This window comes from Hemicordylus capensis, chromosome 5, assembly GCF_027244095.1.
Source record: "Hemicordylus capensis ecotype Gifberg chromosome 5, rHemCap1.1.pri, whole genome shotgun sequence".
Taxonomy (NCBI): domain Eukaryota; kingdom Metazoa; phylum Chordata; class Lepidosauria; order Squamata; family Cordylidae; genus Hemicordylus; species Hemicordylus capensis.
This window is the reverse complement of record NC_069661.1, coordinates 217,743,715-217,769,650: the sequence shown is the minus strand read 5'-3', so window position 1 is coordinate 217,769,650 and position 25,936 is coordinate 217,743,715. Positions and strand designations below refer to the sequence as shown.

The 25,936-nt window shown below is 46.9% G+C and overlaps 1 protein-coding gene across 1 annotated transcript in view; it reads right to left on the bottom strand.

The window, feature by feature from the left end:
• Nucleotides 1–11,277: 11,277 nt before the first annotated feature.
• BAIAP2L2 (BAR/IMD domain containing adaptor protein 2 like 2) overlaps nucleotides 11,278–25,936 on the bottom strand; it is a 49,840-nt gene continuing 35,181 nt past the window's right edge. The window contains exons 11-14 of the mRNA XM_053251422.1: nucleotides 25,569–25,640; nucleotides 22,918–23,101; nucleotides 15,025–15,065; nucleotides 11,278–13,567 (exon numbers count right to left, since the gene is read on the bottom strand). Of these exons, the coding sequence (XP_053107397.1) occupies nucleotides 13,492–13,567; nucleotides 15,025–15,065; nucleotides 22,918–23,101; nucleotides 25,569–25,640 (373 nt within the window). The 3' untranslated portion in view covers nucleotides 11,278–13,491. The remainder of the gene's footprint in view (nucleotides 13,568–15,024; nucleotides 15,066–22,917; nucleotides 23,102–25,568; nucleotides 25,641–25,936) is intronic.

Genomic DNA, 25,936 nt, shown 5'->3' with positions numbered 1-25,936 from the left:
TTCAACTCCAATTATGTGGGGCCAAAACTGCAGAGCCAGCATTCGGATATCACACTGGCATCGCAGAAATGGGGTTTCACAAGGGAAACTGTGGGCTACTTTCTCCCACAGACTCCATTTCCTCAAATTTGGATTATTGGGTTAGGAAACTGGAGGTGACGGGATGTCTGGTTTCCTGTTACGTCTGAACGTCCTTAGTGTCTCCCAATATTTGGGGCAGGGAAAAGCACAGAGAAATTTCCCCCATCATGTCCTCCCTACAGTACAAAGGATGACAGAGTTTCTGTACCATTAATAGTTGTGTAAAAAAAACAAATTGTAGCAGCCAGGTACAGCTTCTCATGTGTGTCCATACTCCCCACCCCTCCTGAACTTGTAAAGGTACTGAAAATTCTAAATTTCCTGATTTAAAAAACAAACAGACAGACACATGTTAATAAGAAGTCGGGCTGGTTTCAGACTTGATGCCTGACATTCCACAGCCAAGGCAAATAATAAATTTTGTGCAAAAAATGTGAAATGCAGCCTTGGTGGCATGGCCTGAATCTGGTGAGATGTCATTTTTAGTGTCTACCTAGAGTTCTAATGAATCATTGTTAACTTGACCAATTAAAGCTGTTTGTTACAAGTTAGCTTCAAAATGTGTAATATATTATACTAGCCGACCCTGCACAGAGCATCTGTGCAGCACTTTGGGGCCGGCAGTTCCCCCCCTTCTCCTGCTTCTCTCTCCTCTCTTCCCCTTCCCTCCAGCCCCATGCTCTCTAGCCCTCCCCCCTCCCGTTCCCTCCCCACACAGAGTCTCACTGGTCGGGCGGCCAAGAAGGGCCCCCGCCACTGCTTTTTTCTCCCCCCACTCTCCCATCACCACTTTTTCTCCCCCTTGCCCTCCTGCCGCTGCTGATTTTCTCTCGCTCGCCCGCTGCCGCCACTTTTCTCTCCCGCCCGCCACTGCCTTTCTCTCCCGTCCGCCCACCACTGTGTCTGCCACTTTTCTCACCCGCCAGCCTGCCTGCCACCGCTGCTTTTCGCTCCGCCTGCCCGCCAGCCAGCCAGCACCAGCACTTTCTTCCCCATCTCCTCCGCTTCGCCGGCCTCTCACCAGAACTCTCGCAGCGTGTCGCAAGAGTTCCGCCACCAAATCCTGGACACACATGCCAGCTAAGAGAATTAATTATATAGATATTTTGAAGAATGTGTTTGTGCAAAATAAAGTCATATTTCATGATTATCTACAGATATTTTGTAGATATACAGATTACCTACAAAATATACAGATACTTTGCATAAACAATCCTGCCACTTAAATTAGCTGAATGCACTACTCTTTACACCAGAATATGCTGGGTGAAAGGTAGGAGTGTGTGTGTGTATGAAATGCTGAATATAATGATAATATTTTAATTGGTATTGTTCTCAATAGATTAACACTCAATACTCAGATTAATAATTCAAAAACCACATCATGCCCCAAAGAAGAAGAAGCCGTTTCTCAGATTCAAATTTACTGTGATTCAAATGTACTATGCACAAAAATTCTATGACAGATATCTAAGTTCTTGAACTTTCCTATAAGTCATCTATGCAAAATTACATTGTCCGATCAACGATGGGTCTCACCTGCTAGTACTATATAAGACAGTAAATCACCCATACAGCCCAGGCCCCTGTGACCCTATTTGCTTCTCTTTAGCACAGTATTGTTGGCAGGGTGGGGGACTGAGGGAAGGTCAATGGTATAAAGACAGCAGAGCCAGGCCAGTGACATGAAGTTACCGCTACTACCTTCCCTCACACTGATCTTCTCTAATGTCTGCATGACAAGCTGTATCTGCCAAAATTACCTCTTCTGTGCCACTATCCAAGGTACAGGGATTTGCTGTTCCCCTTTGAAGCCAGTGGTAAGCCTATAGCCCTCCCATTTCCTGCCAAGCACAAGCAAGGCCTTGGGGATGTTGTGAAGGGCAGCACATCTCTTGGTTCACAGGTGGCCCTTCAGTGAGTTAGAGTGAGGTGGTCGCCTCAGGTGTGGGTGTGAGGAGGGACAGGGCTGTCCTTAGGGCATGGCAAACAGGGCAATTGCCCCGGACCCCACTCTTTTAACCCCCATTAAAATTAACTGGGCCTCGCACGGGCTGATTTGCCCTGGGTCCCTCACCCCGCCACAGTCCTGATGAGAGATGTAGGGTGCAGCAAGCATTGGCCCTCTGTGACCACAGGTGCCACCTCACAGGCCTCTCTGCTACCTGGTGGTGGAGTGAGGATGCTGGCAGCCCCATCTATCCCACTGCCGGTGGCCCCTGCCACACACACCTCATGTCTGGCATCAGATGCACTTGTTTCTGACGTTTTTGAAAAAACTGTGTGGCTCCGTTTTTGAAAGGCTTCATCCAGTGCTGGACTCTCACCCTGGCAGGGAATACATCTCTCTGCTTTTGCAAGCAAGGAGAGGCACTACCAGCCACGCTGCAAATGTGGCGCCAGCCAAAGCTTACTTGCAAACGGGGTGTGCGCCCCCGTAGGCCAATGCGGCCACGCCTCCTGCATCTGATGTCAGATGCAGGGGGTGTGGTTGGGGCACCAGGTGCGGCCCCTGAACCAGGGTCCAGGTTCTTTGAATCCCACCCACCCCCGGCACAATGGTGGCTCCACCCCTGCTGCTGCCCACTGCCACAATCCTTCCTCATCCCACTGGAGCATGCTGTTCACTTCTTCTTCCTCCACCCACAATGTGAGCTAGGAATGGCCCTGCTGCCACTGCCTGGCTTGCTGGCATCAGATCTGGCCCTAGGGTTTTTGGTGCCCTGGGCAAAGTTTTATTTTGGTGCACACACACACTCCCAACCAAGAAGCGCAGAGCGCCAGCTTTAACTTGAGCTGCGCAGGCTGCTCAATTGCAAGGTCAAATAACCAGCCCGTGTGGTTGACCAGTGAATGACTAGCCTGTGCTGGTTTGAAGATACAGGGGCTGGAGGTGGGGGGGAGCTCCCAGTTTATTCTGCGGGCCAAACTCTCACACTTCAGAGATGAAAAGATGCTGCTGTTAATTTGGAAATCCAGTCTGAGGCCATTTCTTTTTTGAAGTGAATGCTGAGGCAGGCAATTCATATTCAAGAGAGGGAGTGCAGCTTATGAGGCCAGCTGCTTATTGGGGGTGAGGTGCAATGAGCAAAGAAGACTGTTATTTTGAGGGGCAGAATGTGCAGGCCCTTTTGGAGAGGGGGATGCAGCATTACATATTACATTCTTACACCACTGTGCAGTATTCAGGGGTGTGAGACAAAGGCGGGGGAGAGAATCATTGGCAGGACTATATTCTGACACTGTTTATGCACACACACACACCCAAGAATTGGTGCCATAGAGGACCACTAGGGTCTGCCCAGTGGACAGGTCAGTACTGGATGCCATCATCTGAGAATGCTCACTTGCTGCTGTTACTGTCTTGGCAACATGATCTGAGAATGCTGAGCACCCAACAGCAGATGAGGGGTGTCTGTGTGTCATATTGTCATTCACCTCGGGCAGCAAAATGTCTGGGGCCATCCCAGGTGCAGAGGCAGCAGAATGGTGGCCTGGGTCTGGTCCTACCTGGCAGTCCCTCTAGTGATGTCCTGTGTGTGTGACATCATGCTCATGGTGACATGGCTCAGGTACTGGAAGAGCCCCGAGAGAACTCCCCACACACATGCCTGGGCTCCAGACAGCCCCGAGTGATCCTGAAAGCATCTATTTCCCTTTCTCTCCCTCACTGGAGGGAGAGAAAGGGAAATATAGGCTATCAGGCAGCAAACGATACCTGAAGAGGTCAGGGGAGAGCTCGCTCGAGGCTCTCCGGAGCCCGGGCATGGGTGGGGAGAGTTCACTCAGGGCTCTTCGGGAGCCCGAGCCACACACTCCTGTGGGCTTTGGCGGCCCTTTCCATTGGTAGCCTGGGTTCTTTGAACCAGTTCGCACAAAGGTGGCTCTGCCCTTGGACCACCCCTCTCTTCATTCCTGCCTCCTGTGATAGGGAGTGTAAAGATGTGTACCCCACTTCACACTCCCCCATCCCAAGAGTGGGTTAAGGGGGCAAGTGCCTTCCCACCAGTTCCTGCCTCCCATATCTGCTTCAAATATCTAACCTGTGAGACATAGCTCACCCACCCAGAAATGCTTGTTGTCCCTTCTGTGCCCCTTCCCTGGTTTTTTCCTAGTGCCATCCCTGACCCTTCCCTCACCTTCCATGAGGCAACCTGTGTGGAACAAGGTTGGAGGCTATGGGCAAGTTCAGAAGAGATCAACATGTCTGCAGACAAACGTTAAAGAAGGGATAGCATAACATCTTAGGCCTTCCTTAGCAAAGGACAGCAGCAGGAAACTTAGTGGAATGTGAGAAGGACTGCTAGATTCTGCCGCCCCCAGGTGGCCATGAAACTGAACACCCAAAGGCAATGGCTCGGGACAGGGGGCAGACACACGGGCAAGTTTTTCAGGTATAAAAGACTAGGAAGGAGAGAGAGTCAAGATTAGGAAATCAGCACCTCTTTCTGTAAGAATAACACACAACAGATCCAACAAGCAGACTTCAGGGAAAGATCCTTGTGAGCCGGCAGGAAAACACAACCACAAAACTCCCCCGATTTTGCTTTACTTTTGCTCTCTGACCCATAAGGGACCTGTGCGTTCTGCTTAGTGCTGGAAACAGATCCAAGTCAAGGTTTAAGTTTTTGTGCTGTTCCTTTAATAAGGAAGCAGGCTGTTACTTTAAAATAGAGGATAAAAATAAAATGAAGTGTTCATCTTCATAACCTTATACTAAAATATACTAGAGCTTTCCCTTATCTCCCATTTCTAGCAAGGCACATCTATTTTTCTTGCTTCCTCTCTGACTTATTTTTTCCTTTCTTCCTAAAGCTTAGAATAAATCTTGATCCAAGTAACTGACGATATTTAAGTAGTGGGGGGACTGCCATCGTTGTCCCTTTGCTGCTGTAGCCATTGAAATATATTCTGCATTTAGCATGGTCTAATCTAATCAAGTCTACATAATGAGGCTATTCTCATGAGCAGCCAAGTCCAGGCTATGGCCATCAAGACCGGCTGAGGCACCCTTCCCTGTAAGAACCACTGGGAGGCACGCAGCTTCCAGCAGCACACCCGCCAGGAGCATAGCTATCATTGAGCGGAAGGGTTCAAAGAACACGGGCCCCCAGCTCCTGAGGGCCCTCCAGCTCCACCCCTCCCTATTTTCTTCAATATCTCCCTCACTCTGGGGGGCCGCCAGAGAGAGGGATGAACACGGGCCCCCTCTCCCCTAGCTACGCCCCTGAGTCACCCGCCCAGGGGTGGAGTCACCATTAGCAAATGGGTTCAAAGAACCCAGGTTGCTGCCAATCAGGGGCCGCGCCTGGCGCCCCAGCCACACACCCTGCATCTGACATCAGATGCAGGGAGTGCGGCTTCGCTTGCAAATGGGGCCGCATTTCCTACTTGAGAACAAATACTGGCCAGCGCAGCTTTCGCAGCATAGCCAGGAGCTGCTCTCCCTGCCTTTAAAGGATGGATGCATTTAAAGCAGGGATTCTCAACGTGTGGGTCCCCAGATGTAATTGGACTTCAACTCCCATAATTCCCAACCAAAGGCCACTGGGGCTAGGGATTATGGGAGTTGAAGTCCAATAACATCTGGGGACCCACACGTTGAGAAACCCTGCTTTAAAGGCAAGGAGAGTGTTTCTGGCCACGCTGTGAATGTGGCCAGGGGCATAGCTAGGGGAGAGGGGGTCTGTATTCACCCCTCTCCCCGGTGGATCCCCCGAGTAAGGGAGATAATGGAGATAATAGGGAGGGGTGGAGCTGGGGGACTCTCGGGAGCTGGGGCCCCCGGGTTCTTTTCAATTATAGCCACACTTCTGAACATGGCGTGGGCTGGTACTTGCTCTCCAACAGGGCACGGCCCCATTTGTGAGAGAAGCTGCTCCCCCATGTCAGATGGACGTAGGGGGGCATGGCTTCGCTCGCAAACGGGGCCACATCTCCCATTTGAGAGCAAATACCGGCCAGTGCCGCCTTCACAGAATGTTCTTCCTGCCTTTAATGAGCCCTTTAAAGGCCACGCTGCGAAAGCAGCCCTGGCCAGTATTTGATCTCAAATGGGAACGCGACCCTGTTTACAAGCGAAGCTGCTGCACCCCCTGACATCAGACGCAGGGAGCATGGCGGGGGGCAGCACCAGCAGGAGGAACACAGGCTGCCGGCTGGCTTCCTCTGTCACTGCACCCCGCCTAGGGAGCCCACCTCTTAAACAAGGTTAAGGGAGCGAGCGTCCCCTTAACTCCATTTACTTGATTGTGGGCCAGCGCTGACTGCTTTCAGCCAGTGACTGCCCATCACTGGAAGAATCCCCACAATGCAACTCTCACTTGTGGGGTGCACTATGGGATCTCTTGGGGCCAGGACATGTTATCCCGGCCTTCGGCGCTCAGTGCTGCAAGCACGCAGTGCTGCTCATCTGGGAACGCAGTTCATACACCCAACAGAAGAACTCAGTCATCTGGTGGGGAGGTGAGTTAAAAGCAGCCTTCCCTCCACACCCACTTGGGGATCATGTGATCATGAGAACCACCCAGCCATTGAAATATGTTCTGCACTTAGCATGGTCTAATCTAATCATAATGAGGCTGTTCTCATGAGCAGCCAAGCCCGGGCTAAGGCAGCCAAGCTGGGGCTAGGCTGCCCGTAAGAACCGCCGGGAGGCACACAGCTCCCGGCAGCACCTCAGTGGCAAACCTGCCTAGGGAACCCGCCTCTTAAACGAGGTTAAGGGTGGGAGCGCTCCCTTAACACCTGTTTACTTGCCAGCACCAGCTGCTTTCAGGCAGTGCTGAAGCACTGACAGGCTCTTGCCCATCGCTGGGGAATCTCCATAATGCACCTCCCACTCATGCGGCACATTGTGGAATCTCTGGCGACCAAGACGGTTCATCCTGGCCTCCATAGCTTAGTGCTGCAGGCACTCAGCGCTGCTCGTCTGGGAGCATGGTTCACACTCCCAACCGAAGAACTCAGTTGTCTGGAGGAAGGTGAGTTAAAAGCAGCCTTCCTCCCCATGCCCTCCCTGCGTGCTCTCTGCGTTTGTGAGAATCACCTCAATGTCTCCTGCACTCCATCTTATTACAAGTTGCAGATGTTTAGGCTTCAACATCAGATCCAGCTTTCTTCCCCCCACCCCCGTTTGGCTCCACAGTGGTCCTAAAGAAGAGCTCAAAAGCTTGCTAACTACTTTGTGACCGTACAGGGCTAGGCAACCTTGGCTCTCCAGCTGTTGTTGAACTTCAAATCGCATCATCCCCAGTCACAATAAATTGCATTAGTTGGTCCTGATAAGAGGTATCCCCCTGCTGTGGCTTTTATAACTATGACAGCATAACTGATTTCCTCATGATAGTGAAACGTTTTCTTGTGGCATTTTCTTGTCGCTGGTAGATTTTTTTCAACTCGATCCTCCTATGGAATCGGATTGTCTCAGGTTTGGTCCAACAATTGTCCTATGAAGACACACTGGTGTAGACCTGCACTATTTTTTAATTATACAGAAATAACTTGGGGTTTTGGATCATTACAAGAGTTCCCTTTGCTGTCAATTCAGAGCTCAAGAATAATCAGTAAGAAAAACCACCTTGAACTCTTGAATAAGGCTGCCTCCCCTCCAGAGGGCAGCCTCTGGTATGCTCAGTTTGACACTCATGTGCTCAAGGTGGGCAGTCATCAAAACCAGAACGTGCAAGAACATTGGTTGTGCTGTAGCATTACCACAGCTACATGGCCTATGCAGTGGTTCTGTGCTTGCTGTGTTCAATACAGTGAATTGGGCAAGGACAAGTGCAAGACGGAGGCACCTTGGATATGCGGACTGGTTGTACATCTGTGGGTCAGACTGCTCAGTGCTCATGGCATTAACTGTGTGCTTGCATTCTGCCCAGCTTTGTTGTTTCCTTTTAAATAGCAGCTGCAAAAGGAACTGGAGCTGGCTTAGGACTTCAATGTAGGGGAGGAGGGTTTAACCCTTTCCCTCTGCACTGTTTTCCTGTTGAAAACCACACATGGATCCAAAACTGCAATTTGCCCTGGAAGGGAAGCTGCTATGGATTTTTTCCATAGAAATAGCATTGGGGTATAGAGGGCAGAGGGGAGGATTAAACCGCCTTGGTATCCTGGTCCCAATCTGGATTTGGCTTCTGGTAGTTGCTATTTAAAGAACAAAACAGTAAGATGGAAATGCAAGTATAGATTTAATGCTACCTGAAGCACCTTCAAAATCATCCTCATATTGTGCTTTAATTAAAAGATGAGAAGAACCTTAATTAATTAATTAATTAATTAATTAATTAATTAAAATAAATAATAAAACTCACAGTGAAGGAAAGGATTATATTGGGATTCAGAGACAATCCCTCATCTCGCCCTAGTTTCCTAGCTTTATGAACTCTGATACATTTATTATGGGAAAATATTCTCTTGTAGAGTAAAATAATGGGGGTGGGGGAAGAAAGTTCTTCTGAAACTGCTGTTTGTTCTTACCTTTTGCTTTCCAGAGGGTACCCTGACATAAATGATCAGGTCAGGATGAAGTTCCATGGGTGGGGATTCCTAGAGTGTCTCCATTGTCATAGATGGACCCCACCCCCCAGATAAGGTTGGTTTAATGGCCACAACCCGCCTCTGCAGGGCTGCAGGACCTATTAGGATGATCCACCTGAGAAGGATAATTGTATCCCATAGGATTCCACGAGGCCTTGGAAAGTTTCAGAGTTGATTTTACTGGTGATTCTGTTGATGTTCTAGTGGAGACCTGGAATAAGGAACTTACCAGGGCAGTAGACACAATCACCCCAAGTGTCCTTTCCATTCCGCATCTAAACCAGCCCTATGGTATGCAGAAAGCAGAAGTGGCAAGAGAAGATTGGAATGCAAGTGGAGCAGAACTTTACTCATATCCAACATGATACGACACAAAGCCCATTTAAAGGCTTATATTGTGGCAACACATATTGCATCCACAAGTTCACGTCCAATAAAGTTGTTCAGAATTGTGAGGAGATTAACTCAGGTTCCCTCCTCTCTGAACTTGAACTTGGAGTCTTCATCATCCCACTGTGATGCTTTAAATAACTTTTTTGCAGATAAAATATCTTGGATTCAGGCTGACTTGGTCTCTACTGTTACTGCAGAGTCAATGGTAGGAGTGTCCAGTAACTCCTCTTGTTTGATTAGAATGGATCGGTTTCAATTTGTGACTCCAGAGGATGTGGACAAGTTTCTTAGAGGTGTTCCGCTTACCACCTGTCCTCTGCATCCGTGCCCAACATGGTTTATGTCATCTAGTAAGGAAGCTGTTAGAGATGACCTAGCTGACATCATAAATGCCTCATTGGGGGAGGGCAGGATGCCTCCATGTTTGAATGAGGCAATTGTGAGACCTTTACTTAAGAAGTGTGCCCTAGAGCCCTCTGTGATGGATAATTATAGGATAATTATATCCAACCTCCCTTGGTTGGTCAAAGTGATTGAGAGGGTGGTGGCGAACCAAACCCATTTCAAACTGGCCTTAGTGTGGGCTATGAGACAGACTTGGTTGGCCTGATAGATGATCTATCTATTCTATACCAAGGAATTTACAGAGAGAGTGTGACTCTGCTGGTTCTTTTAGATCTCTCTGCAGCTTTCAATACCATTGACCATGGTATCTTTCTGAATCGTCTGAGGGATTTGGGACTAGGGGGTACTGCTTTGCAGTGGTTCTGTTCCTATATCTTGGGTAGATTTCAGATGGTGTCACTTGGGGATAGCTGCTGTGTGAAACAAGAGCTATTGTATAGAGTCCATCAGGGCTCTATCCTCGCCCTGAAGCTTTTTAACATCTACATGAAACCACTGGGTGAGACCATCAGGGGATTTGGAGCAGAGTGTTACCAATATGCAGATGACACCAAAATTTATTTCTCCACAATATCATCATCAGGAAACGTCATAGCCCTCCTAAATGCCAGCCTTCAGGCAGTAATGGGATGGATGAAATAGAAGCTGAATCCAAACAAGATCGAGCTATTAATGGTGAAGGGGTCATAATTTGAACAATGTGGTAAAACATCCTGTTCTGGACAGGGCTGCACTCTCCCTAAAAGAACAGGTACATAGCTTGGGAGTGTTTCTGGACCCAGGCCTCACCCTAGTGTTTCAGGTGGAGGCTATGGCCAGGAGCACTTTATATCAACTTTGGTGGATATAACAGGTACATCCATTCCTTGAAGATAATGATATCAAAACTGTAGTGTACTCACTGGTAACTTCTAGGCTTGACTACTGCAATGTGCTCTACATGGGGCTGCCTTTGTATGTCATTCAGAAACTTCAGTTAGTTCAAAATGCAGCAGCCAGACTAGTCTCCAGGGTTTCTTGGAGAAACCATATTATGCCTGTTTTAAAACAGCTGCACTGGCTGCCAATATGTTTCCAGGCCAAATACAAAGTGCTGGTAATTACCTTTAAAGTCCTAAACAGCTTAGGACCAGGTTAAGGTCATCAGGGTGCACTTTAAGGTCATCAGGGTGCTTTCCAGACTACACCCTACAACAATGTCACTACATGTCCATTAAGTGTGCTTCCATACTGTCTGTGTTTCAACATCACAGTCCCTGCACTGTCAGCAAAGTGCCGTTCACATTCCTGATGCCTTCTTTTGGAGTTTATCCTTGTGTTTTAGTCCTACGTTGTGTGTGAATCGCAAAAAAAAATTGTATTTTCCTGTTGTGGGAGGGTTACACAAGCTATTTACATTTTCAAAACGATCCTGCCAAGCCAAAGCATTTTACTGCTGGACAGTGTGTCATCTGGAAAATGCCCAGGAGAGGTCAATCTCTAGCTGCTGCCAGCTTATCTGGCGCTGACTTGGGATTGGGCCTTCTCTGTAGCAGTTCCTGGGCTCTGGAATGTGCTCCCTATGGATATTAGAGGCTTTAAGAGTTTTCGCAGCCTTTAAAATAGCCCTAAAATCATATCTTTCTAGCTTGGCCTTTAGTGATTACTGAAATGGTTTTAATTTTGTTTTAATTAGTAGTTTGTTTTTAACCTGTTTTTATATTTGTGAACCATCTAGAAGCATCTGGGTGAGGAGGTATAAAGATCTAATAAAAATAAATAAATAGATAGATAAATGGGTCTGCTTCGCTTTAATCTCCCCCTCCCCTACTCAGAAGGCACACCTGAAATAGGAACTCAGTAACCAGGAACTAATGTGATTTTTTACTTTATTCTTACTTAAAAAAACAGAAAACCCCCCACCATATTATTACTGCTATTTACAGAACCAAACTGAAACATCAAGGCAGCACAGCACAACTTTGCAGCAATTCTACCACCATTCCCGGTTCTGCTGATTGAAGTGGGTGGCACGGTGGGCAAGTGTGGGTGGCCAAGTGTGATAGAGAATAACCAAGCATCCTCAAGAAGGAGGTCCTGTAAATCCTAAAGTGATGGACTATTCTTCTGGAATGCAAGTCACATGAGCCCAGAGGCACTTTTACCCCTAGACTTCTGGTCTAAAGTCCAGGGCCTCCACAGTCCCTGGGGCATCCCCTTTAGTTTGTTCTAGGTGGCATGGTCACCTGGCCAAGCATGAGGATGCTTAATTTGCAGGGGAGGGGAAGCCCTCCAAAGGCCTTTAGGTTCAGGCTCCAAAATTACCTAGGTGCATCTCAGCATGAGTCAGGTGTCCAACAGCCATAGTACCTGGCAGTCTAGACCTTTCTCCCTCTTCAGTGAGCAAATGTGGTACCTCTCAGTGCTTTTTTGAAGAAAATGCTTTGAATGATTTCTTTCATCTACTGTCAGGACTGGCTTGGATTCTTTTCAGTCTGTTTTTTCTGCCCCCACCCCCTGCAGGACAATAACTGACATTGCTCTCTTCAAAATACCCTGAATGCTGACCTATACTTATCCCCACACAATCTCAGAGCCTTTCTAGAGCTGTCTGCTGGGCAAGAGAACAAGCATGCATCTCCCATGAGAATTCTAAGGGATTTTGTGCAGGATTACAGCATGTTCTGAGCACTTTTTCACACAAATGGCATAATGTGTGAAATTGCCACCACGGGTGAACTTCAGTAGGGAGCTACAGTTGATTTCAGCTCTCTGACAAGTACATTTACACTTTATGCACCTGTTTATTTGTTTAAACAAACCTGTATCACACCCACACTTTATATTTTCAGGAAAAAAATAATGTACACTTAAAAACAAAATTGGTAAAGAGGCCTGGCTGTATTTTAATCTTTTCTTCAAAACACAAGTAATGTTTCAGCAACAGCAGTGAGGACTCTCTTTCATGCATAGTATTAAGCATAAAAGGTGGGTTGGGGACAGGGAATAGTCTTGTTACTGGTCACTGCACTTAAAAAAAATAATTCCACAAGTTAGGCAGTAGTGGAATGCATAGCCTCCAAATATATACATATTTTTAAAGTCCTAAAACTTAAAAGAAAAGAAAAGGTGTGGAGGGAGGTGGGGTTGAAGTGTATTGCTCTTCATGAGCTGGATAGCACAACTGCTTACCCCCCCCCAAAAAAAACCCCTCTCTAAAACAAAACAAAAAAGCATGCAGCAACTTATAAAATATGACAAGAAAGGGCAGAGTTGTGTAGCTGTCCGTCCAAGGGTTATACTGCATATTATCCAGGAGATTCATGATCAGATTCCCCCAATGTCTTCATCTTTACTTAAAAGCAATTACAGGGGTCTTTGAAATTTGATCACATCAGTGGCACTGGGGGTGTTCAGCCCTTCCCCACTCCAGTTCTGTTTCCCCAATCTCAATTGGTCCTCAAAGCTGTTGTATGATGCTGTGGAAACTATAAGAAGATTCAGGCAATTTAGATCAGGAAAACTGGAAGGTTAAGCACCAACTCCTCAGTGCCGTTTCTCCAGTCCAATTTTGGAGCTGCCTCTGAAACCCCTCCCCTCTGTGGCTAAGTTTTAAATTAGATAAATGCATGTGGTTTGGCCCTGAAACTATTTCACAAAGGATACCCAGCAGACTCTCATTATCACAACTCACACTTGGTTAACAAAGGTTATTAATACACTATGTGGCTTAATGTATCCTTTGATTGTTCAGAAAAATGTGATGTCCCAAGAACAAGAAGCACAACCTGGGGACAATGTTTGCCCAGCTGTGTACTACAAATAGGAAAGAAATGTATAGTTTACACCAAGGTAAATGATCATGCGTAAAGGCCTTCAAGGGAAAAAAACCAGAATCAGCTGGGGACCTACTGACAATTACAACATAGAAGGTACAGAAAATAAAGAAGAGAAAAGAACAAGATAGCTGCATCCAGGTAAGCCACTTTGTGAGAAACAGCTCTAAGACAATGCTGGCCTGTCTCAGGAATGGGAAATATCATACTGTACAACTTTCTGTGCCACCCACCCACCCAAATCTGTGGCCAGCTTTCACCGGATGATGGGTGCTGAACGGTCATTGGTCACGGTTGGGCGTAGTTTGACAGTGGCAAAAGGGTTGGTACCTCTAGAAGGGAGGAACGGAAAAGAAGAAATTAAATATCTGAAAACACCATTAAATGAGTAGCATGATAACATAATATATGCTCACTCTACACACACATCATGGATGCCACAAGAGCTAACATTGTGTCAACAGTGTTTGGCTTTAACATTGTGGAGGCTCCTGTGGCTTAAAGAGCCTACTGGCTATGATGATATGCTTCCTTTATTCTAAGAGGCTATTCACACGCATGTGCAAAACCGGGCTTAGGGAGCCCAGTTTTGCACGTATGTGTGAACCACTGGGATCAAGCTGACCCCAACTGCCAAACCACCTGTGAAGCCTCCCTCTAAAGTAGAGTTAGGAGAGTGAGCGCTCTCCTAAGCTCGGTTTTTAAAATCATCTATCAGCTGCAGCTGACAGACTGCAGAGAGTCCAGGGAGGGGAGGGAAGATCCTTATAATGCACCACACACTCACGTAGTGCATTGTGGTATTTTGGGGAGGGGCCGGGCAACATGTCACCCCGGCCCCTGGAGCCACCGGCAGCCACTGGTGCTTGTCTGGGTGGGTGATCTGCCCACCCAGGGAAGACTGGAGGATTATCTGGGGGGAAGTAAGCTTTTCTGGGCTTCCTCCCTGCAGACAGGTTAGCCCTTTCTCACTAGTCATGAGAAAGGGCTCTAAGTGTATTTAAAGAGAAGAAATTGCACCTGAACATTTGACACTGCCTTTATACAGAATCAGGCCACTGACTCATCAAGCTCAGCGTTCTCTGTATTGACTGGCAGCAGCTCTGTAGGGTTTCAAATAAGGGTCTTTCCCAGCCTTATCTAAAGATGCCAGTGACTGAACCAGAGGTCTTCTGCACATCAAACAGGTGCTCTAGCTAGCATCACTGATCTACAGCCCTCCAGCAGTACATAGCCATAAAGCCCAAAGATTGAAGGCCCATAATGATGTTGATACCAGCCCCTGATAACTGAGCGAAGAGGCACCTTTTAAAGTGCTGATTCTTTTGTATTTAGCAGGGGGAGAGCAACTGTCTCTATCTAACCCCAGCATAGCATCCCTCCAGTGGTTGTTGCTGGTGTGTACCTTATACTTCCTTTTAGACTGTGACCCTTTTGGAACAAGGTAACATCTTATTTATTTTTCTATGTAAACCATGTTGAGCATTTGTGTTGAAATTTGGTATATAAATATTTGTTGTAGTAGTAATAAATCCAACAATGGCACACAACACCCACTAATGTTCCTCTGATGGACCAGAGATATAAATATTTTAATGAATGAATAAATGACACATCCTTTAGCTGAGGAGTTGGCAAGCTTAGCCACACTCACATTAACCTTACCATTCCACCCAGATGCTGAACAGGGTTTGTCTCCCTTGGGGAAACAGCCATACCATATGCTGACTTTAATATGTGTTATTTGTTCAGGAGCAAAAGAATAATCCCACTCAGAGCCAAAACTTACTTTGGAAACAATTCAGGAGGATGTTCCCACCCTGCTGACTTCTGCAATAAAGCAAACACATGGAGAAGGCTGAGAGATAATACCCTTTTCAACAGACACAAAATGGAAAAAGGAAGAGACACACCAAACACACACACACACACACACACGCACACACAGTTAGGTGGTGTCTGCAACACTGGGTTGCCAGCATCAATATACATCCAACCCTGCCCACATCAGCACTGCAGTCAAGTTTAATCCAGTGAGTTGAGCCAAACTTGCACACAAACCTAAAAATAAAAGAAGGTTCAGAGAAGTCCCCCCTGACCCCCAGTGAACCAGAAACCCAAATCCAAAATCTTTTGAATCCCTCAACACAAGAAATGGTAGCCAGTTCAAAATAAGTGGTGCAATAGTCAGACAATGAACGTGCGGTTTTAGGATTAATGTTGCTTCTCTGCTCATCTTTGTAGAGGCCCCTTATGTTCCATGTGCCAAGAAATGATGTTAAACATACATGTAGCTGCCTTTTACTGAGTCAGACTGCTTGATCCATCAAGCTCAGTATTGAACCCGAGACCTTTTGCTTGCAAACCACTTGCTTGTCCACTGAGCTATAGCTCCATCCTGGTAGTGTACATTCCTAAACTGGAGAGGGCTCCTCTCAAAATAGGAAGAAAAACCACAAAGTCCTGCCTGGAGTCCTCCATCTCAGGATGCCTTCTTTCATCCTAAGCAGAAAGAAACTACCCTCTGAATGTGTGTTCCTTTTGTTGTTGTTGAGTATTGTCCAAGATTCCATACTTACAGAGATGGCAGCCCTAATGGAAGACTGCTTACTTGAAAACACAGCCATGTAATTCTTCCTGTACATGAAAAGCTTACGTATCAGAGAAAAGCCCAAGCTTTCTATGTAGGGAGATTTTGACCTGGATGTATTTTCAAACAACTTTGTTCAGTCTCTGGAGATTCTGACACACTTCAGTAACATCCACCACATCCAAGGCTGTGTTCACATGAACATCAACAAATAGCATTAGGTACTCCAGGATGGTTCTTCCCCAGGGTGAGCTGGTTTTCTTTGCTTTGCTCCTGTATTATGCAAGTTTTGTTTGTATATTTGTCATCCTTGTTTCCATTTTTTTAAAATATGAAGATCTCGTGCAAAGATCTTTCCCAGACCTTCTACCTCAAATGCTATAGATGGAGGCATCATCTGGGATTGAATCTGGGACCTTTTGCATGCAAAGTACATGTTCTACCACTAAGCTATATCCCCATCTCCATTCATCATTGTGTTTCCCAGTACTTGTCTACAGAAAATTGGGCCCAGAGATCCAGTTGAGAACCCCTTCCCACAGAAGCAATTCTATTGTAATTGCTGTGAGCTACTTTGGGAGTCAATCTTTGGTTGACAAGTGGAATGACAATACAATACAATACAATACAATACAATACAATATAATAATAGGTTTGTTCACATGATCCTCATCTGGGTAGGAGGAGTGCCCAGCCAGGGTAGGAGAACTGGGCATGCTCCCAATCACTGGTTGTGTGAACTCAAATGCAAGACGGGGAGGAGGAGAGAGTGATGGTGGGGCGGGGGGTGATTTGCTTCATTTACGTACAGCCCATCCAAAAATGGGGCAAGGTGGTTCACAATAAACAATAAAGCCATTTAAAATATCAACATAAAACTCATGTAAAAACCATTAAAACCACTTATATATTATTAAAAGCCAAGCTGGAGAAGTGGGATGATAAATATCAAAATTCATGTGGGAGGCGGGAGCTGGGTAGGAAGGCTGTCACCCATGGTAAAATGCTGGGAACAGAATGTGGGTAGGGTGCTCCGCCTACCGTCCCCCGCACAACCACTCTCTCCTTCCCCTCCACCTTGCTTTTTGAGTTCACACAACCACTGACTGGGAGCATGCCCAGCTCTCCTGCCCAAATGAGGATTGTGTTAATCAGCCTGCTGAGTGTGTAACTTCTGTTCAGATCCCACACTGTTTTATCCTATGACAAGTGATCTGATGGGTTGTGCTTAGAGTTGCCATGCCCCCAGGAATTCTGGGTTTCACCCAGATTTTAAGCATCTCACCCAGATTGCTTAGCCATCCCAGATTTGCCTGGATTTCAGCTTTCATTAAAAAACAAATAAAAGAAAGCTAAGCTCTAGCACTTATAGAAGCAGAGTTATGGAGCAAAACCTGCAGTCACTATTCTGCTCAAAAAAAAAAATTTCAAGCCAATTGACACAATATGCAAATTAGGCACCTAGATTTGGAAAGCTGGAATATGGCAACACTTGTGCTGGAAATAGATAACAGATATACTCTTTTGTTTTAGGACCTGCTTCTACACTGTTCACACATATTTTAAGAATGCGATACAAAACTCTGGTTCCCCTCTTCCCCCACCCTGTGGAAGATCACATTTAGTGAAGTAATGTGAAGATTGCCCAGAATTCTTGGTCTGCTGTGCAGGCAACCATATACTCAGTGACAGACAGAGACATCCTGAGAAAGGAAGAGCAAGCCCTGCTCCTGTCACAATGCAGGAGTTTAGTCATTACTCCTCTTTAGAGACGATCCTGTGCCACTCTCACATCAGCTCCTATCTGGATGTGAACAACAACACAGGAGTTCAAAAGTGTTGACTGCATTTGTTAAAACAGAAGTAACTGTTCGTGTGAACATGGCCTACGTCGCAATCCACAGCAGGCAGTAAAACTCTGTTTTCCATTCCTCAAGACTATGAGCCCCAGTTTCCCCTCAGACTGCATTCCACTTTGAGGGCTTTTTACTCAAGCCCCTTTGGGAGAGGCACCTCAAAGTGCTCAACTGAGGGAGGAAGAAAAAGAGGGCATCTCCTTCACCTGGCCAGGCCCCACCCGTGCCCATTTTAAACCCTCAAGGTCCTACTGTTAGCAGAAAGAGCTGCCGCCCCGAAGCCACCAGAAATCAGGCTGGGATGTCATGGAGAAGAGGAGTGAACTGAAGGGACCCTGGGGAGTGAAAGAGAAGTGACTGAGACTCTCCTGCTGGGACAGGAAAGCACCCAATGAGTGAGGAGACCAGAGACCGGCTTGAAAGGGACTCCCTCAATGTCTGAGGCTGAAAGAGAAGAACAGCTATGAGGAGGCCAGTTCTAAAGTCTGAGGGAAAGCTACGGGTGGTGTAACAGGGAGAAACATTAAGAGGCCTTGGCTATCTGAGCACCAAATGAAGGACGTCAAGAGAAGGAGAGTGAATGTCCTTGCCCTAATTTTAGTGAAGCTCTCGTTCATTTAATTTATTTATTATTTTTATATCCTGCTCTTCCTCCAAGGAGCCCACAGCATTGCACATAGTTACATTTAAAGCCACAACAACCCTCTGAGGTAGGTTAGGCTGACTGGCCCAGTCTCAGTCCAAGACTCTAAGTGCTACTCCACACTGAGTCTCAGTGGCATAGCTGGTGCAAGAGAGGGCTCCTCTAAAAGTGATACTCTAGGGCAGGCTTCTCCAACCTGTGGTCCTCCAGATGTTGCTGAACTACATCTCCCAGCATACCCAGCCACAATACATGATGGCTAGGGATGCTGGGAGTTGTAGTTCAGCAACATCTGAAGGGCCACAGGTTGAGGAAGCCTGCGTCTAGGGCAATCATCCTCTCCTCCAGTTCATGAAGGAGAGGTCTATCAACGGCTAGTAGTTGGAGGGCTGTGGGCCACCTCCAGCCTCAAAGGCAGGATGCCTCTGAGTACCAGTTGCAGGGGAGTAACAGAAGGAGAGAGGGCATGCCTTCAACTCCTGCCTGTGGCTTCCAGTGGCATCTGGTGGGCCACTGTGCGAAACAGGATGCTGGACTAGATGGGCCTTGGGCCTGATCCAGCAGGGCTGTACTTATGTTCTTATGTCCCCACTCTTTTCTACTTTTGAGATTTATTACCCAGTGAAGTGTGTCATGCGTGTCCCTTTCATCACATGCTCCCAGCAACCCACCTTCTGGGGCCGATTCTGCTGCTCATGGGCAGAAATACAAACCCAGTTGCTGATATTGGCTCAGCGTATCAAACAGCCTCTTCCTGTATGCAAAGGCAGGGGAGTAGCTGTGCTTTCCCCCCCTTTTTTCTTTCTTTTTTTAAAGCACCATTTATTTATTTAGCATATTCCTATACCGCCCAAAACTTGCATCTCTGGGCAGTTTACAATTAAAATCATTTAAACATTAAACTCATTAACATTAAAATCATTTAAAACCCAACATTAAAAGTACTAAAACTATAAATCTAATTAAAAGCCTGGGTGAACAAATATGTCTTCAGTGCCTTTTTAGAATTTGTCAGAGATGGGGAGGTTCTTATCTCAACAGGGAGCACATTCCAAAGCCCGGAGGCAGCAACGGAGAAGGCCCATCCCCAAGTAGCCACCAGACAATACAGTGGCAACCATAGACGAACTTCTCCAGAAGATTTTTGATCTCGATGGGGTTTATGGTGAAGAATGGGCGATGGGGTTTATGGTGAAGAAAACGTTATCTTAAAAACCCAGGGCCTAAGCTGTTTAGGGCTTTATAGGTTATCATCAGCACCTTGTATTTTGCCCAGAAACTTATCAGCAGCCAGTGTAGCTCTTTCAACACAGGAGTAATATGGCCTCTCCAAGATGACCCAGAGACCAACGTGGCTGCTGCATTTTGTACCAACTGCAGTTTTTGGACTACATACAAAGGCAGACCCACATAGAGCACATTGCTGTAGTCCAGTCTGGAGGTTATCAGCATATGTACCACTGTTCTGAAGTCTTTCATCTCAAGAAATGGATGCACCTATCAGCTGAAGCTGATAGAAAGCACCTCTGGCCACTGCCTCAGCCTGGGACACCAGGGAGAGGTTTGGATCCAGAAGCAACCACAGACTACATACCTGTTCCTTCCGGGGGAGTGTAACCCCATCCAGAACTGGCAGATCAAAATTGTCTCTGGAGTTCTGACCCCGCACAATAAGTACCTCGATCTTATCTGGATTCAGTCTCCGTTTGTTATCCCTCATCCAGCCCGTCACCGCCTCCAGGAAGACATTTAGGGAGGTTATGCATTCTCCCAATGAGGCTGACATGGAGAAATAGATGTGTCATCAGCATACTGATAACACCCTACACCAAATCTCCTGATGATCTCTCCCAGTGGCTTCATGAGAGATCAGAGACAATATGGAGCCCTGAGGGACACCATATGAAAGTTTAGATTTTGAAGAACAACAGTCTCCAAGAGACACCATCTGGAATCTGTCCGTGAGGTAGGAGGAGAACCACTGCAAAGCAGTACCTCCCACCCCCAATCCCCTCAGACATTCCCAAAGGATACTATGGTCAACAGTATTGAAGGCCACCAAGAGATCCAAAAGGACTAACAGAGTCACATTCCCTCTATCAATTCCCAGTTGTTGGAGATCATCCATCAGGCTGACCAAGGCAGTCTCCACCCCATAGCCTGCCCAAAAGCCAGTTTGAAATGGATCTAGCTGATCAGTTTCCTCCAAGATTGCCTGGAACTGGGAGGCCACCACCCTCTCAATCACCTTGCCCGTCCACAGGAGGAGCTTTTGACAGCAGGAGCTAAGCAGCATGGCCCTAGTGTGAGAGAACCTTCTTGTTTCCAGCAGCAGGCCTCAGCCGAAAACCCAAGATGGATCTCTGTTTGCTACTAGAGAAAGGAGAATATCAAGTTTCCCACTGTATAGCGGGAAGCTGATAATGGATTTTAAAAATATTTATTTATTCATGCATTTGTATCCCACCCCTCCTCTGCAGAACCCAGAGCAGTGTACATGGTTATGTTTTTCCTCCCAACATTTATACATGATAACTGCCCCCCAAAAGCCCACTTCCAATTTGGTTCAATTCCATATCACAGTGCTATTGAATGCAAAGGCCAAATATGCCAATGTCTGGATTTTGCATTTACTTCCTACACATAAGCTCTGTCTTATGGAGAGTTAGACCAGGGGTTGCCAGATGTTATTGAACTACAACTCCCATCATCCCCAGCTCCATTGGGCTTTGTGGATGGTGGGAGTTGTAGTCTGACATCATCTTGAGATGGGAACCTCAGAGTTAGACCATTGGTCCATCTAGGTCAGGGGTTCAAAACCTGTTGTACTCCAGATGCGTCTGAACCACAACTCCCATCATCCCCAGCTACAATTTAGATAATAGGAGTTGTAGTTCAGCAACATCTGGAGTACCACAGATTGGAAACCCCTGATCTAGGTCAATAATGTCCATTCTGACTAGCAATGGCTCTCAGAATTCTAGCAGGAAATGCCAGTAATTCAGCCTGGAACATTCTGCATGCAAAGCATGTGCTTTTTTACTGAATTATGGCCCCTTCCTCAAATCATACATCAATGCCAGAGACCCTAACAGAGGGCAGGAACCACATGATTTGAGTATCCACATGACTGACCTTTGCGTGGAGTCAAATCACACAGCAGTGGTTTACCGGCACCTACCAGAGAATGTATGAACTGGGTCTGAGCCAGCTTCCTTGCCAAGAGCTGTCAGAAAGCTCTTTTAAGACCATTCTCAGTCTATGAAATAGTCATATAGAATATCTACCATTTTAAGCTCAAATCTGCACCTCCAGGAAGTTTTTCACACATGGCTTTATGCCTCGGGGTATCTGAGGAGCGAAATCTACTTCGCAGCTGCTTTGAGGCACTTTAATCTGGGGAAATAGATGGACAGTTCACATAGCCATTGGCTCCCCAATTCACTCCCTGCAGTCTTTCTCCTTTGTGCATTCTCACTGATTGCTCTGGGGTTCTTTTTCCCATTTCTCGCATGACTGGGCTAGGGGTGGGTGATGTTTGGAGAAGCCGGTGGCACTCCTGCAGTCTCTGGCCAGGCAGGTGAGGCGGGGGTGTTGGTGGGGGGTGAGGGCATGGACGAGAAGGGGGTTGCCTGGCTGGGAGGGTGTGCCTGGTACCCCCAGCAGTGAGGGAGGACAGCTGCAGAAGCTTCTCTGCTTCAACTTGGCACTCCCCCCCCCCCCGCCCGGCCACTGCTACTGTAGTTGCATCCCTGTGCTTCTTGCTTGGCACGGGGAGTCGATCCCCAGCATCCTCCTGGTCAGCATGCCCCATCGGTGATTTTCATTGCCGCTGCTGCCGCCACTCCCCAACACAGCAGGCAGCCATAAAAACAAAACAGGCACACGCTACAGGCAAGAGTTAGGAAGGGAAGGCAGGCAGGCAGGCGGGCGGGACACAGGGAGGTCTTCACAGCCCAGAGGCGTTTTGTTCCAAAGGCAGCACCCCCCCCCCACAAGGGTGAGCAGGGAAAAGGGTCACACAGCAGAGAAGGGGCTGGCTCTGCTCCCCACAGCAAACCAGAGATGCGGGCAAGCAACTTGCTGACCTTCCAAGGCAGAGGGAGGCTGTGAGGAGTATCAGCAGATGCTCCAATCACATCAGAGACCGAGGAGGTGAGTGAGCTTGACAGCTGGTTACAGAAGAACAGAGTTCCACCAATCTGCCACAAGCGCTTGCAATTGCAAATCACTCAGAGCAAACCATAACGTGAATTACTGCCAATGGCCAAACTATACACCAAAGAAGAAGTCCCGTGGCATTCAAGAAAGCTTGGGTTTTCAAAGAAAAGCTGTTGCAAATAGAGGATTCCCACCCCACAACCTGGACATAATTCGGGCCAAGCTAGAATGCGCAATAATTTTTAACAATAATTCGGAGAAAAGCAGAGTCAGTTGTGTATTGGTCCCTGATAGCTCACAGGGACTTCGGGGTTAATCCAGCTGATATGTGGACTCGCAGCCTCCATTCAGGAGGGGATGCAGGCTAAATGCAATGTGTGAAAAACCTCCAGGTGATTCTCCAACACTTAACATGCCATCACAAATTCTTACCTTGGAGTCTGAGGTAGCTGCAGCATTAGCTACGCTACTTCGGCGACTACCTGCCCCCAGCAAAGCAGGAGAAGGACTTGGTGACTGGGGTCTGCTAGGATTGGGCCAGTAATTGCCCACAGATGGGGCACTGGGCCTATCCAGGAGGTCATCCACACTGTGGCTGCCTCTCAGAGGGAACGTTCTAAGCAAGAAGGAAAAAGGAAAGAATGATCACAGGGTAGGGATGGGGCAAAGCATAAATATAAAAGCCAGAAATGATTCTAGAGTTCCTGGTGCAGAGTTTTGGCTAAGACCCTGAGCTGGGAATTCTCGGTTCAGATTTCACCTCAGGGTCAAACTATAGTAACATGCAAACACATTTAATGATAGCCCAATGACCTTTTAAAAAGTGGTTAAACTGCTTCGGAGGGGGCCACTGGAAGTGCAGACACAGCACAGAAAGGATGCTTAACTCTTTCTTTGTCCATCATTACTTGGTTCCTGTTGGAGATGGAGTTCCAGTGCATTGACCTTTTGCACCAACTATCCTAATGACCACGAGGGGCATTGGGAGTAGAGACAGTGAGTAAGGGTCTCCCTACTCTATGACCCCTGATCTGACTCTTCAGCATTTCCTGTTCTAAGTCACAATCCTTCCTTTCCTCTTAGAGTAGATGGAAACATCTTTCTCTCTTCTTACCTATTCATTATGTAGTCCTTTAGGTTAAGCTTAGGTCTTTCCTATCCAAGTGAACTTAACCAATAAATACTTAGCATTTAGTTCTACAAGAATCTCCATGTGTTTTCTTTAAATAGCTGCAACAACTAAACCATCCTCTGCTACTTACTCTACTGGAGTATGTGCTCTCTTCCTTAGTGCTCTGCTGTTTACTTACTGGGGGTAAAATTAACAACCCCCAACAGTTCCAAATGACAAGGGTGGCTGGGGAGGTGCTTAACCCTTCCCACACCCATTGCTTTGCCACTTCACAGCACACACAAGCCACTTCTCACCTTGCAGTGTTCTAAATCTCAGAAACCTGCATCTGAAAGTCTATGGGGGCGGGGAGTGGGTGGAGGTGCAATTTGGAGCAGGGAAGCAATGGACAGAGGAGGAGTTAAACCTTCTCCCACGCACATTTTCTCTCCACTCAAAATTGCCTCAAAATAGATGTTTTCATTAGGGGGGGAAATAGCCCTCAGGCATTTTTTACATATATGAGTCTATTATGTTATTCTGTTCTAAGATCCCAAGATCTATTCTCTTTAACAATTATCAGCAGGACTGAACTTTGAAATCCAAGAGTACACAGGAAGCTGCCTTACACTGAATCGGACTATTGGTCCTTCTTGGTCAGTCCTGTCTACATGACTGGCAGCAGCTCACCAAGGTTTCAATGCAGGAGTCTTTTCCGGTCCTACCTGGAGATGGCAGGGATTGAACCTGGAACCTTCTGCATGCAAGGCAGATACTCTATCACTGAGCTACATACCCTTGTTACTGAGGCCTGGCTCAGTTTTCTTCCCCTTTCCAGTCCCTGTAGCTGTATCCAGACCTTCAACTCTACCCTTCCAATATTGCACACTCCTGGCCCTCTTCCTGCTTTGTCCTCCTGCCCTTCCTCTTCCTTGCTCTCACTAAAGCCCCAGCCTGAAGGACAAGTTAGATGTTCAGGGCAACCATGTGTTTAACAACACATCCTTGCCCTATAAAGGAGGAGGGTGTCTACTTTTTGTTACAAAAGGAGCACACTGGATAAGGAAGTGAAACCTGGCCCATCTCTCACCTTACCTTACTGTATTCAGCTGCTTTTAAAGGTAAAGTGTGTCCTTGAGTCAATCCCTACTCCTGGTGACCACAGAGCTATGTGTTTTTCTTTTGTAGAATACAGGAGGGGTCTACCATTGCCATCTTCCGTGCAGTATGAGAGGATGCCTTTCAGCATCTTCCTATATCGCTGCTGCCTGATATAGGTGCTTCCCATAGTCTGGGAAACATACCAGCGGGGATTTGAACCGGCAACTTCATGCTTGCTAGGCAAGTCATTTCCCACTGCGCCATTAGCCCTGCTCAAAATCTCAATACTCAAATTACAGGGAAAGCAGAAGGGAAGCCCCCTTGACTAGGGAGGGGGCTGGTTTGGCTAAAATTGGGAGAAAACCAGGACTGGGGCTTGTGGAGTTCATTGAACAGCCACCGTACCTCCCCACTGTAATTCAAATACTGGAAATACCTCTTAAAAGCAGCAGAGATGAGGCTGGGTAATGTCAGCGAGGTAAGGCTGGGGAAGAGCAGAGGTTTCCCTCCTCTCCCCTACACACTCCTTTTAGAGTAGATACCCCTTACCCCCACCTTATAGGTGTACAGAACAAGAATATGTTTAGGGGGAGCTGCAGTTCCTGAGCCATTTTGGAAGGGTGGTATAAAAATAGAATAAATACAAATAAATCAATAAATAATGTCTTGTTGTTTGGCCCTCTAGACATGCTTATATCTGTTGCAGTAGCATGGCAAGTACATAACTTGCCATGTACTGCAAGGTTAATGCTCAGGAGAAGTATCCTGTTGGCCCCAAAGATGGACTGACCCTTCATTGATAAGGCTCCAGATATGAACAAATGGCACCACATAGGAACTTCACCACTGGAGCAACTAAAGTTCAGGTTACCTTGGGGATGTATCTTCAGGGTCTTTTGCCTCTTCCAGTGGCTTCACAAATGCTTCCGGAAACCAACCACTCCTAAAACAAAGACACAGAGCAACGTTTCCATCACCCAAGCCCTTTCTTAATGCTGCAGTCCTCATCATCCTCAAATTCCATATACCTACATCTTTGCTTAATGTGTTGGGTCCCCACTATAAGTGTCAAAGAGCCTTATGCCTACACACAAAGAGAGATGCATAGACGACAAATGACTGAGCTTGTGAATGGAACTGCCCATCCTGGGGAGAGGCCATCATGAGATGTTCCATTGAACATAGGGCCCCGCACTGTCAAGAGACACTTTGGTTTCACATCTCCTTACAGAAAGGACA